The sequence below is a fragment of the Tarenaya hassleriana genome, unplaced genomic scaffold (assembly GCF_000463585.1).
Source record: "Tarenaya hassleriana unplaced genomic scaffold, ASM46358v1 Cleome148, whole genome shotgun sequence".
NCBI classification, from domain to species: Eukaryota; Viridiplantae; Streptophyta; class Magnoliopsida; order Brassicales; family Cleomaceae; genus Tarenaya; species Tarenaya hassleriana.
In genome coordinates this window covers 30,113-44,796 of record NW_010964901.1, presented here as the reverse complement: position 1 = coordinate 44,796, position 14,684 = coordinate 30,113, and the positions used below count along the sequence as shown (strand labels likewise).

The 14,684-nt window shown below is 39.8% G+C and overlaps 1 protein-coding gene across 8 annotated transcripts in view; it reads left to right on the top strand.

Annotated features, from left to right (window-relative positions):
• Positions 1-3,024: 3,024 nt before the first annotated feature.
• LOC104808471 (RING-H2 finger protein ATL81-like) overlaps positions 3,025-14,684 on the top strand; it is a 37,207-nt gene continuing 25,547 nt past the window's right edge. For 3 of the 8 annotated variants that reach the window (XR_770946.2, XR_770955.2, XR_770952.2), the window contains exons 1-2: positions 3,025-3,237; positions 4,045-5,620. Coding sequence is in view for 1 of the 8 variants with exons in the window: in XM_010534149.2 (XP_010532451.1) it covers positions 8,552-9,142 (591 nt within the window). In the remaining 7 variants the exon portion in view is untranslated. Of the gene's footprint in view, positions 3,238-4,044; positions 5,621-5,740; positions 6,746-7,983; positions 9,633-14,684 lie in introns of those variants that run through there. The other 5 variants (XR_770950.2, XR_770953.2, XR_770948.2 and 2 more) reach the window with 5 other exon arrangements.

The following is a 14,684-nucleotide window of genomic DNA, read 5'->3' as shown; positions in this document are numbered from 1 at the left end:
ATACATTTATTTATTTATTTATAAAAGGAAGTAATAATGCCTAGGGGTGTCAAAATGACCGGGTCGGGTCGACCCGGCCCGAGCCCGACACAAGCCCGGATATTTACGGGCCGGGCCGGGCCGGCCCGAAAAACCAACGGGCCAAAAATCTTCGGCCCGGAGCCCGGCCCTATGGGCTTTTTTCGGGTTCGGGCCGGGCTTCGGGCTTGAATTTTTTTAAAAAAAATATAAACAAATTAAAATAATTAAAATAGAAAAAATTTTAATACATTTCCTGATAATAATCTGGTAGAATTCGCCAAGAGCCTACAAGATACGGATTTCTTGTGACTGGAAATGACGAACTCATGTTGTTAGAACATGACGAGCCTACGTAAGGGTGTCAAAATGACTGGGTCGGCCCCCCCGCCCCCGACCCCGACACAAGCCCGGATATTTACGGGCCGGGCCGGGCCGGCCCGAAAAACCAACGGGCCAAAAATCTTCGGCCCGGAGCCCGGCCCTATGGGCTTTTTTCGGGTTCGGGCCGGGCTTCGGGCTTGAATTTTTTTAAAAAAAATATAAACAAATTAAAATAATTAAAATAGAAAAAATTTTAATACATTTCCTGATAATAAAAATATAAAAAAATAGATTACAAAGTTATGTATTTTGATCTAATATAAATTTAAACTTAAATTTTTTTAATTTTATATGGTAATAAATTTTTAAAAATGATAAATTATTATATTTTTCATTTGGAATAATTATTTGAAACTAATAGTATTATAATTTTGATTATATCATTTACGAAAATATTATATTCTAAATTATTTAGCAGCATAGGAAGGCGCCCGGCCCGAACCCGCTTTTGGTCCGTAATTTTCCGGGCCGGGCCGGCTCGGCCCGAAGAACGAACGGGCCTTGATTTGTGAAGTCCGAGCCCGTAAATTTTACGGACGGGTTCGGGCCGGGTATCGGGCCTCGGGCTTTAATGCCTGGTTCTTGCAGCTCATTTGATATTGAAGTGGGTAAACTTCAGCAATACCCTTTATGCGTCGCAGTCCTTTCATCGATACACTCCTCAAAATCTAAAATATTTTTTTATCAGATTCTACACCTTATTTTAGATAAAATGACTTAAATAACCTTATACATAAAATATCTAAAATACCCTTTTATATTTGAATTTAAAAATATATATATTAAAAATATTTTAAAATATTTTCGTTTTAATTTGTCCACATGACTTTTTAAATTAATTTCGATTTCATCTTTTTTTTCTTGAATAGGCACACTTTTCAAAATTTTAAATATATTCGTTCTAATTCGTCTACGTATTTTTTTCAATTAATTTGGTCACAATTGATACTATTTTTCTGGTTACAATTATTACTCTTTATTTACAATTTGTTTTTGGTAGCATATACAACTTCTTGTGTTTGATTTTTTTATGCACAAACTGGATCAAGATTTTGGTTTCGGTGAATTCTCCATCTCGCTCTGCAATAAAACAATTGTATTCAGTTGTATTAGCGACTAGTATACATATTCAAATACTATTACGACTGATTCACTTCACAGACACTCCTATAATATTTAGTGGTATCTACCACTATCTCAGAGATGACAACTTTGTAATTATGAGTTGCGAATAAGACTAATTAATATACGCACAAAATATTTCGCAATTTTTCAGATAATCTGAACGAATTCGAAAAAAAAACTCATCTAAAATACTCACATCAACATGAGCAGAAGAATCTTCTGTCATTTTTCTCTGCGGATTTGTTTTTTCGGTCGACTGAGATGCGTCGCTCCGATTTAGACCTTTTCACCCGACGAAGATGAAGATTCCTCTTGATTCTGGGTTTCTTCGCTCCATCTCGCTAGATTCGCTTCGTTTTGCTCGATTTCGCACTCAAAGTTTCGTTTCTCTCTCAGCAGCTTCATGTCTTTTGATTTTCGAAAAGTGATTCTAAAAAACCCTAACTCCCCCTTTCTTCTTTTTATTTCGGCGCCTTTCTCAAATTTTTAACCTACACGTGGCTGACTTTTATTAAGGATAGAAAAGACTTTTCCATATTTTTTAAGGATATGTTTGTAATTTGATAATTACTTATATTTTTGAGGTGTATCGGTGATAGGCACGCGACAGGAAAGGTGTAATCTTGAAGTTTACCCTGTTGAAGTGTTGTCCTAATGTGCTCTACTTCATGGCTTTCGAACGCGTGGCATTTCAAAACATAAAGCAAAAACAAAAACCACGTGAGGTATTTCAAAACACCTTTTTATTTTTAATTAATTAATTAATCCATATCGTATAATGAAGATTCATGGATTTGAACTAATACTAATTAATAAAAATGATATTTGCATTAAATGTTGGACTCCGTGGTTAAATTGACCTTAACGTCCTTTGTGTGAGATCCTCTGCTTCGGATAGTGGGTTTGACCATCGAAAAACATAGGGTTTCTGAAAAAAAAAACGCTCGTGCCTTCCTCTTTCTCTCTTCTGTCTGTCTTCATGCCGAGATTGTCGGATCCTTGTCGAAATCTGGCGAGATTCGCGATTTTCTCATCATCCAGAAAGACGAGAGCAGAGACAAACGCAGGACCAACGGAAACAGGAAATCAACCAAACGGGAGAATAAGGTGCGTAGCGATTCTGTCCATCTTTTTCTTGGTTGAGATCACAGTCTTCCGACGGTGGTCGGAAACCGGCCACTAGAGCCAGAAGCGCAGATTCACAACCCAGATGCTGCCACTCACACAACTGACAAACCAATTATTATTATTATTATAGTTTATATCTTTAAAAAAAATTTGATTTTTTGGGGTAAGATAATACAATTTGTGATGTGAATCCGGTTATGGTCGGGGATCTATTGTAAATCAATAATCAGAAGTTCGGTTATGTTTTTTTTTAACATCCGACCCATTAAAAAAGAAGTGCTCGGCCCATTACTGAAACTTGTAACGATCATATACTAATTTATTGGGGAGAAAACTCGAGGGTCTTTTCGTAATTTAGCCTTTGTGTACTTCAACCCTTGTGCTCTCAATCTCAAGTCTCCGCCGCTTAGATAGTTAGATTCTGTAGTCATCTCTCTCAAGTCTCTCCCTCTCTCCCTCTCTCTCTCTCTCGAGATCTGATAATAGATCGTCACTTGGCGACTTTCTTTTTAATCTCAGAGGCACAAACACGGAACCATCGGAGACGTGAAATCAACCATCGTAAGAAAGCGGGAGAGTAAGGTGCGTACTAAATAATTTTATGGCATGGTTATACTTATGGGTGGCGTTTTTAAAAGCTTATATTAACAAATTCTACGTTTGTAATCAAATATATTGAGATTAATATGTGTATATATGTTTGTGTGTTTATGTATATATAAGGTGACTACAATATAACTATAATATATATTTTAAACAATAAAATTTGAAAAACATATCTCAAATTTTGTTTTTTACAAAACGTTTTTGAAATATGAGCTATGATAAAAATGGTTGTGTAAAATTATTTTTAAAATAATGGGTATTTTTAAAATTTTTAACTCTCTGAAACTCAGACTACATGTTTGATTTAAAACAGAATATTTAAAATGTTGGATGAAATTGGGTTAAACAGAGATGTGTGGTTGGTGGGCAGCTGCAAGATTGGTTGTCTATTGATGAAATGAAAATGTTATTCGATATTAAAAATCAATTCAAGGTACAATGGGAAATTAAATATTCCAGCCTGTAACTTGTATATATATATATCCCGAAACTTTATATATATTACATATATATATATATATAAATTAGATGAGATATCCATCTTTTTTTCTTCTTTTTTCGGGCATTGAAATAACAGGAAGTGAAATAATTTTAAATCACATATTTTTTAAACATCAGTTTACATGTATTACAGAACGATAAGTTTTTATGTTGATTGCAGTCGGTTCTTCTCTTGTCTGAATTGATTCTCACATCAGTTTTTATGTTGAATTCGTGGAATCTGTTTATCGAAATCCAGTTTTTGAGTTTTGACCCAGAATGAGTTTTGGATTTCTATCTCAGGGTCGACAAGGATAAGGTTTTGTGGGGGTTCTGATCCTGTCTTTTTGAATGGAAGCTAAAATGACGTCAGTGGTCCGGAGAATGGCTGCTTTTGCATTGGTTTCTGCTTCAGGTTTGCTTCAGACTCATCCCCTCCCCTGGGGAGAGGTACTCTGAACAATTTCTTGCATTGTTCCTCTCTCTCAAGCTGTCGGAGATCGTCTTTTTCCGGTGTTAGAGACCGTAGTATGTCATACAGAGACAGATTGAGATGTGGGTTTCATGATTGTCATGTTGAGGATGCTGATGATTTGTTCGATCTGATGGTTCAGTCTCGTCCCTTACCTTCCATCGTTGATTTCACTAAACTATTGAGTGCAATCATGAAAATGAAACGGTATGATGTTGTCATTTCCCTCTGCAAGAAAATGGAATTGCTTGGGGTTTCACATAATATCTACTCTTTGAGTGTTTTGATCAACTGTTTCTGCCACTCTCGTCAAGTGTTTTTGGGCTTATTTGTCGTGGGAAAAATCTTGAAACTCGGTTACAAGCCTGATGCAGTCACCTACACTACTCTAGCTCATGGTTTATGTATCCACGGCAAGATAAATGGTTACTGCATGGCTAATAGAGTCAATGAAGGTATTAATCTCCTTTATGAGATGTCTCGAAGAGGATTGGTTGCTGATGCAATTAATTACAACATCCTCATCCAAGGGTTTTATCGAGTAGGCAACCTTGATCTTGCTCAAAAGTTTTTCATGGAGATGCAGTATAAGGGTCATCATCCTAATCTTGTGACTGAAAGCATTTTGCTTGATGGACTTTGTAAGAATGGAAAAACGGACGAGGCACTTAGCCTATATAATAAGTTGGATAAGAGTGGGATAGACCTCCATATATCTCTCCATAGTACCATGATGCATGGTTTGTGCAAGGCTGAGAAGGTTGACGAAGAGTTGATATTATTTAATAAGCTTCTTGACAAAGGGGTGAAGCCAAATGTTATCATGTATAACGTAATGATCTTTGGGCTTTGCGGGAAAGACTCACTCTATGAAGTCGAGAAGGTAATTGGGAAGATGAAAGATGCTGGTTGTTTTCTTGTACATATAACGCATTGATCAGGGGTCGTCTTAGAAGTCGCTTTCCGTCGATGGTTATCGAGCTGATACGAGAAATGCGGAGCAATGGCTTTTCTATGCATGCATCGACCTCAAATATGATAATGGATATGGTATATGAAGGTAGATTGGAAAAGGGGTTTTTGGATCTCCTCTCTTAGTAGATGTAAGTACTAAACGACTGATGAGAAGAGCCAGAAGCTTCAAGCTATCCAGCATCGCATGGTTGTTTGTTTGATGAGAAGAACCAGAAGCTTCAAGCTATCCAGTTAAATTATCCGAATACCTGCTCCGTTTCACTTCTTCTGTTTTCAATGTCATAAATCCTGTGTGCCTTTGTTTGTTTGGGCACAGTTTCATTAGTGGCAATCCCACCGGAAAACGTGGGTCGACCGACACGGGCCCTAAAACATATTTGACATCTGCAGAGAATGTCTCAAGCCCTAAAACCGAACCTGGACGACACGATGGTAAGAGAATTCGAGACACAGTCTCTCGCTTCATTTGACATCTGCAGTTTCTAATGCACTTTGTTGTAAAATATGTCGATAGCGTTACAAACAAAATCAAAATGTCTCTTGCAAACGCAGAACATCCTCTCGTTTTTTCCCTTCAAAGACGCAATCAAATTGAGCCTCGTCTCGGAAAGCTTCAGAAACTCGTGGCTTTTGGGTCGGAACTCGGACATCACGACCAACTTCAAAACACGATACAGCGGCTCGAGGGCATGGAGCAGAGGCAGCAACAAATGATGTATTGAGGTAAGAACAATGTCCCCTGGAAGTTCAGATGCTTTTTTACCCCCTGTTTTTGGGAAACTGCATAAGATTCTGATGAATATGCCGATCAAGGCATGGTAAAATCAAAGGTGAGAGAGTCTTCATCCGTCTCATTTGTTATAGGAACCAATCTGATACACTGTGTTTGTATCCATCTGCAACATGTACGGGATCCAATGGAAGCGGAGGCTGAAGCAAGAAGGGGCTGTCGAGAATCAGAATTCGGCTTCTCATGATGGACAGTTAGTGAAATATCAGCCTCCAATGCACGAGCAAGACCGAGAAGAACCAAACATATGGACAAGCTGACCGAACAGATGAAGAAAAAGGACTGTCGTCGTCTTGGTCTGGCCGGATGGTTTTCAGGGCACAGAGGGTTTCGGTTTTCCGGTGGCCACGTTTCTCGACGTCATCGAGGTCTTGAGAATTATTGGCAGATAAATGCTTGCTCTTCTTGACAATTGTGGCGTATAGAACTGAGCTCGTGACTGTTCCGTGGAATTAAAGATGCCATGAGAATCAGAAGTGGTCATCCATGTCTCAGCTCCTGCTTGGCTGTTTTCTTTATACAACCCTTCCCACTGGGCTTTGGCCCTTTTTTCGCCAGCCTTTACAAAAACAAGCAAAAGAAGACGTTTCGATCTTCAGTGTTTTTTTTCCATATAATCCATATGTTTGTTTTATCACGTGGATTCATCCAAGACGTTGAAAAGTCCACGTTATTTTTAAATTTTTTTCCGTTCATGTATTATTGATATAATAGGTTATACAGTAGAAGAAGATAGTCAGAGTACCATTTCAGGTTCAGTTTGGTTATATTTGGATTCAGATATTTCGGTTATAGAAAAATTATTACTATTTTGTTTATATATCAACTTCGGATCGGTTAGATTTAGTTTTGTATTGGTAAAGAAAAAAATTTTTCAAAGAAATTGTTGGTTTTTCGATTATTTTTTATTCGATTCGGATTCGATAAAAACGTTATAACCGTTCGATTTTTGTGTCGGATTCGGTTCAATTATGGTTATGTCTTACTCGATTTGGGTCATGTTATTCGGTTAATAACCAAAATCACCTGTTCGAATTGCAATAAAACAGACATTAGCCAAATTCCTACGTTACCATCATTAAGGAACATATGTCGATCTATTCGAATCTGAGTCTGCTGGATCGTTCTTGACCTTTCTCGGAAAATCCGAGCATTCCGTTCTCTTCACAATAAGTCAACTGTAGTATGGCAGAGGACTTTTGAGATGGTTCCCCTGTTTCTAGGAGCATTACCATGGCTTCTGGACCAAGAAAGGAGATGGCGGAAATCAGAGGGAGGATAAGTCGAGCAGCGGGTGGCGTAGTGTTCCCACACTGCCGACAATCAAAGAACCAATGCGGTAAAGTTTCATCCGCTAATCCGCATAAGATACAAAACTTGTCAACCTTCATGTCTTCTAGCTTCCGAAGGCCAAGACCGCCTTCATGTCTTGGACTGCAGATTATTTGGATGCTCTTTGCCCACTCGAGATCGATTTGGGTCGCATGGCTCAACGCAAACGTGCTGAAAACAAAGGGTTTTTGGGAGACCAAACCAGTTCCAAGACTTTCTTGGAACCTGCGAAAATTATTGGGATCGAAAGAGTTAGCAAGGTCATTTATTAGATTCCAAGCCGGAGATGGGAGAACAACCAAATTCTGGCTGGATGATTGGTCGGGCATTGGCCCACTAATTGACATCACAGGAGAGTTAGGGCCGAGGCAGCTTCGTATAAACAGAACTGCAACCGTCAACGATGCCGTAGCTGATGGGAGATGGATCCTACCTGGATCCCGGTCTGATAGGATACAGCAAGTGCACACCTGTCTTGCTGAAATTGACCCCCCCTCAGATGACAAAGGGCCTGACATGGTTCTTTGGAAACATTCCGTTAACAACTTCAAGCCATCCTTCTCCTCAGGGGCCACATGGGCACAAATTCGCAATCCTAAGCCTGCAGGTGGGATGGTCTCGCATTATTTGGTTCAAAGAATCTATTCCCAGATACGCTATGATTCTTTGGCAGGTGATGCTGGGTAGGTTGCCGACCAAGGACCGAATGCTCCGATGGGGAATATATATATATATATATATATATTATGTTTAAATTTTATTTTGTTTTATGGGATCTACGAAAATAGTGTTTTTTATTTAGGACAATTAAAAGAGTTATGTTAAAAGAAAAATTCTCGTCATTACTATTTAAGGGCTAATTAGTGCGAATTTAGTTAGTAAGTAACTATATTTTCGTATTCTTTAGACTTATCAGCATTTACTTTCTCATATATTTACTTTACCTTATGAAACCATGCATGAATGAAGCCTTTTTATTTTCTCATAAAAACGATAATTATTAAAAAAAAAAATAATGTTTTCTTACAAGCGACTCGTTCAAAAATCAAACCAAGACCATTGGTGATCTCTCTTCCAGTTCCAGACAGCCATTTTCATCTCCTGCCTTCTCTCTTTCTCTCTCTCTTCACTTAAACTGTTCATACCAAATTCTGACAACTTTCTTCTTCCCCAATCACCCTATGAAAATTCATCCAAAGGCCAGAATTTTCTGATCAGGCCATACACTTCTCTCTGTTCAAATGTCGATGACTGAAACCGATGACCCGCCGCCAGTCCAAACCCTAGCCACCTCTTCCACGCCTATCGTTGTATCTATCACCGGCTTTGTCCTCATATTCGTGGTCTCCGGATTCTTCTCCTTCTTCTTCTGCCGCTGTTTTCTAAAGAAGATCCTCTTAGCTTGGGATTTCTGGCAAAATCCTTCCAGTGAGCTCGACCGGCCGGCTGACCCGTCGACCGAAAAGCCGGGTCTCGACCCGAAAATAGTTGGGACCTTCCTTGTCTTCCCGTACTTGTTGGTGAGAGATCAAGCCATGGAATGCAGCATCTGCCTGTCAGAACTTTCTGATGAATACACTGTTAGATTCATAACACCTTGTCATCATGCCTTTCACACAGACTGCATCGATCTATGGTTCGAATCACACAAAACTTGTCCGGTTTGCCGATATGAGCTCGAACTAGATCGGGCTTCTCCCGAAAAATCACCTTTTCTTCCCGGAATCAACCTGATCAGATCCGGAAGCCATGAGTCTTTCCATGACAGTGTGATGATCATTGTGCAGGAAGATGTTACTGTCCGGAATGGGGAAGATCATGTCTGTAACTAAAGCCAGATGGGTGAAAGTGAAAGCCATGGAAGGCGAATGGGGAGGTTCTTGAGATCACATTCAACTGGGCATTCCATTTCTTGGCCTAGGGTTCATGATGCAGAAGAAGAAAGATATAGTATGACATTGATGGAGAACATCAACTTGATCAAGATCACGACAGGACGTAACTAGACAGAGAGCTGGGGAACTTACTCGGTTTGATAATGCATCTATTGGATCCCATTAGCAGAATTAGTGTCGAGTTTCAGAGTAGCCATTTCGGGTTCAGTTTGGTTATATTTGGATTCAGTTATTTCGGTTATAGAAAAATTATTACCATTCTTTTTATATATTAACTTCGGAACGGTTGGATTCAGTTTTGTATTGGTAAAAAACTTATTTTTTCAAGGAAATTTTCGGTTTTTCGATTATTTTTTTATTCAGTTCAGATTCAATAAAAACGTCATAACCGTTCGATTTTTGTGTCGGATTCGGTTCATTACGGTTATGTCTTACTCGATTTGGGTCATGTTATTTGGTTAATAACCAAAATCACCTGCCCGAATTGCAATAAAACAGACATTAGCCAAATCCCTACGTTACCATCATTAAGAAACACAAGGAGGGAAGGAATGGCTTTATTCTACTTGTTTCTCTTCAGACAAATCTTCTGTAACTCCGTCATCGTCTTCTGATTCACTAAACTATTCCTGATGGAAGTTGTAAGAAAATTAGTTTATATGTGGCTATATGTAAAAAGTTTTATAGATGTTGAACTGATATATGATATACTACATAAAGTTTATACGTGGTAATATGGTTAAAATAATATTATTATTATTATGTGTGCCCATCTTGCTAGACGGTCTCCCCTCTCCAGGATTGGTTTCGGCTATCGGAAAGTATACGACGAGGCATTAATAGTAGGCGAGGCACAACTTAACTATTTTGACAATATAACCATTTTGTAATATGGTATCCGTGTACAGCATAGGCTGGCTCTGTATTCAACTTTAGCATATATATAATATTAACCATTCATACCAAAAAAAAAGAATATATGTATACAAGAGTTGAGCATTATTATTGGAAAGTGGGCTTCTTCTGCACTTAAGTCAAATATGGGTAATATTTGAAACAAATCAATAATATAGGGGTTAATAAGAAATTCCTATTTAAATTGTTCGTCCTTTTTGTTTTTTTTTTGTTTTTTTTTAAATCGTAAAACTATTATATACCGAAAGAGCTCATACATAGTCAGTAGCACAATGGCAGCCTAACAAAAACCCAGGAGTAAAGGGCCAAAAACAGCAGTTACAACGATTCAAAATATCGAAACCATAAAGTAAGTAACGAGTCCGCGCATTTCCGGTCACGCCAAGTGCACTGGATAGTTGTAAACCGTCTACGCGACGTGGTAAGGATCTCCTTACCAATAATTGTCGGAGGTCTCGCCTGGTTGTCATGAAGACGTAGGTTCCTTTCCCTCCATGTGAGATAAACGGTCCCCTGTAGTAGAAGATGGATCATCAGCTTGATAGTCCTGCTAGTCGTGCATGAGTCTGCCTAGTGAAGTGCTTCTTGAAAGAGGTATCCTGCAGTGGAGGCACGGGCTCTGCTCTAAGTAAAATAGCCCAGATTTGCTTGAGATAAGCACAACCAAAGAAAAGGTGATCGATTGACTCGTCCGCCCCATCGCAAAGTAGACAATGTAGCGCCACATTCGAATTCCAAGATGCGATGCGATCCCTCGTAGGCAGCCTGTTCCTAATAGCAAGCCAGCAGATAAATGCATCTTTGGAATAGCATGAGTGAACCAGATTATCCTTTTCCATGCAACCGAGCTTAAAGGAGAATAGAATAACCTCCAACCCCGTGTTGTGCAAAAGGGTTTGTAGTCAACATCCAAATTAGATGAGGACCATAGAATAAGTCCATCGAGCTAGATTGAGATGGTAGTTCCAACTCGGACAAGGTCTGGAGAAGCGTCTCCATGCCACGGCTCCTGGCGTGGGGGAGCACCCAACCATCAACAGAACAAGCATCACGAATAGAAGCATACCTCGGAATACCCAGACGACGTGGGCCGTCGTCACCTAGAAAGTAGATTAGCGGACCACGAGGGAGCCACGCATCAAACCAGAAAATGCACATCGCACCATTACCAACTCGGCAATGGAGAAAAGGTCGAGCATATGTCGAAGCTTAAGTAACTTCCTCCACATCCAGCTTCCGTTGGACTGGGGATTTAAATCCCATATAGACTTACCTCTAAGTAAATGCTTCCTTACCCATGCGACCCATAGCGAACACTTTTAGTGAAGAAGAGCCAAAGGAGTTTAAGCGAGAGAATTGTATTCCAATCTGCCACCCTTCTCAGTCCTAGATCACCGCAATCCTTCGGGGTACACACAGAGCTCCATGCAACCTTAGAGCCCCTTGCATTTTCCGGAGAACAAGTCCACAGAAAAGCGGAGCACATTCTCTCTAACTGTTGGATGCAGTGATGTGGAAGTATAAAAGCCGAAGTCCAGAAGTTAATGATGTTGTAGATGACTGACCGTATTAGTTGTATCCTCCCAGCAAAGGATAAGTGCCGAGAGGTCCATGAGAATAACTTTGCCCGGAGCGAGTCTTTTAGGCCAGCGCAGTCTCAATCAGAGATACGCTTCCTAGATAATGGTAATCCAAGATATCGCACAGGGAGCTTGGCTAGGGTAATCCCGGTTGCTTCCTGTAGTTCTGTCGTACGTGAATCATGATTCCCGTCAACAAATAGCGATGATTTATCCTTGTTCATCCGCAACCTCGATGTCCCATAAAAGCATTCCATGATGGCAATGACTTCTGAAAGAGAACTAATGGTACTCTCTGAAAATACCAATATGTCATCAACAAACATTAAACTAGCGATCTGAGGGTGTCTGCATCTCAGAGGCAGCTTGATGAGGCCTTGTTCAACCTTCCTATTAAGCATACGAGATAGTACATCCATAACTAGTACAAATAGATAAGGTGATAGAGGGTCACCTTGGCGCAAGCCACGTTTCCCTTTAAAGTAACCCACATTTTCCCCGTTAAATGCCAAGGAGAAAGAGGTAGTAGTCAAGCACTCCTTAATCCACAAAATGAATCGAGAGGGTAGATGAATTGCCTCCAGAATCGCAAGTGCAAACTGCCAGTGAAAACTTCAAAAGCCTTGGATAGATCAACCTTGATCAGTGCCTGTCTACTCCTTCCCCCGCGATGAAAACCCGAAACAAGTTCTGATGCCAGTAAAACATTCTCCAATAACGAACGACCAGGTATAAACACAGTATGGTTAGGGCAAGTTATTAAGCTGAGAATTCTCCTCAATCTATTAGGAAGCAGCCTTGAGATCACCTTGTAAAGAGTATTACAACATGAAATGGGTCTGTATTCCTTAGGTCGAGACACATTCTTGACTTTGGGAATCAGAGTAATCAGAGTTGCATTCCACTGTTTCAAGATAGAATTCGAACAGAAGAATTCCCTTACGACAGCAATAACATCAGACGCTACAATGTCCCAGCAAACAGAAAAAAACTCAGCAGAATACCCATCTGGCCCGGGGACCTTCCCTCTCGGAAGCGTAAGAACTGCAGTTGTGATCTCTTCATCAGAAGGGATCTCTTGAAGAGAGGATAAGAGGTCGACAGATGTAGTAGCTGCAGCCGACCAACACACCAAGTGTGTATCAGCCTCACCCAAGATGGATTTGTAATAATCCATGGTCATTCGCTTAAGCTCATCCACATTGTGAATGCGTTCACCTGCATCTGAGACAAGAAACCGTATAGCATTAGGAGATTTTCTAAACACAACAACACGATGAAAGTATTTCGTGTTCTGGTCACCCTCCAAAAGCCAACGGATCCGGGATTTCTGCTTTATAAAGGTCTCCTCTGCTGCCGAGATTTCTGCCCATTCCGACCGTAGCCTAGATTCCTGAGCCGCAATCGCCAAGGAAGGATTATTCAGAAAGAGATTATGGGCCTGCTTCAAAGCTTCCAATGCTTGGGCAGAGCGCACTTGGATGCCGCTATATGCACGGCGATTCAGCTATCGCAAAGCCCCTTTCAATCGTTTTAATTTGACAGAGACCCTCCACATTAAGGAGTCTGGCTGAGTCGGAGCGTTCCATGATTCAAGAACCAACTGGTGGAACAACTCATTCCTGGTCAGATGCATCAGAAATTTAAAACTAGTTCTTCTTCTTTGAACCGGTCGCAAGGCAAGATCCACTATACAAGGTGAATGATCTGATGGCGCAGGAGTTTCAAATAAGTTGTATGCATCCGAAAAAGAGAGGAGGAAAGAGTCGTTAATGAGGGCTCGATCCAGTTTACGGGCTATCGGATTTTCAGAGCTGCAATTTGTCCAGGTGAAGAAGTTCCCTCTGCCCGTAATGTCGAATAATCCCGATGCTAATAGACAATCTTGAAATTCAAACATATCAGTACGGGGAAGGAAATGAGACGTAGTAAAGAAATCTGAGCTAAGGTTGATCAAACAAGCTAAACTTGCTGAGAATTGAGTTTATGATTAAGAGAAGAGAAGAACACGAAATTGGAAGAAAGTGTAACCAGAAGGTTAGGTTACTCAATTCTTATTATTCTCATGAATACATACATTCTTATATGCATAATCTGTACAGATATAGTAAAGGAAACCAAATATGCTAATGGTAATGTACAAGGCAAGTAGTGTGTGAATATAATAAAAAAGAGGAAATATGCCTCTTGTAATCTGATTGCCTTTCCATGTTGTAGAGTTCGAAATCACTGCTGGAATTATGCTCCCAAACGGCCAGATTGTATCTCTCCAAAGCCTCCAATAGAATCCAAGTCTTTCCTTGCTTGCAAGTCTTCGAACCTTCTGTTTGTAACCAAGTCTTCGTTTTCTCCAAAGCTTCCTTTTGAATCTGAGTCTTCAGTTGCTTGAGTCCTTCTGCTAGAATCCGAGTGTTTGCTGATTGCTCCTTGTTCTTCAACATAAAGTGCGTCAAAATAAACTAAGAGTGCATCCAAACATGTTTAGAGTGCGTTAAAACATTTTTAGAGTGCGTCAAACCATATTTAGGGTGCGTCGAAACATGTTTAGAGTTCGTCTAAACATGTTTAGAGTGCATCCAAACATGTTTAGAGTATATTAAAACACTTTTAGAGTGTGTCGAAACATGTTTAGAGTTTGTCTAAACATGTTTTGAGTGCACCAAATCACGTTTAGAGTACGTCCAAACACATTTAGAATAATGCATCCAAACATGTTTAAAGTGCATCAAAACATATTTAGAGTGCATCCAAACATATTTAGAGAGCATCGAAATATTTTAAGAGTGCGTCGAAACATGTTTAGAGTGCACCAAACATATTTAGAGTGCATCCAAACACGTTTAGAGTGCGTTCAAACACGTTTAGAGTGCGACCAAACACGTTTAGATGCGTCCAAACACTTTTAGAGAGCATCCAAACATGTTTAGAGTGCATCGAAACATTTTTAGAATGTGTCGAAACATGTTTAGAGTGCATCCAAACAT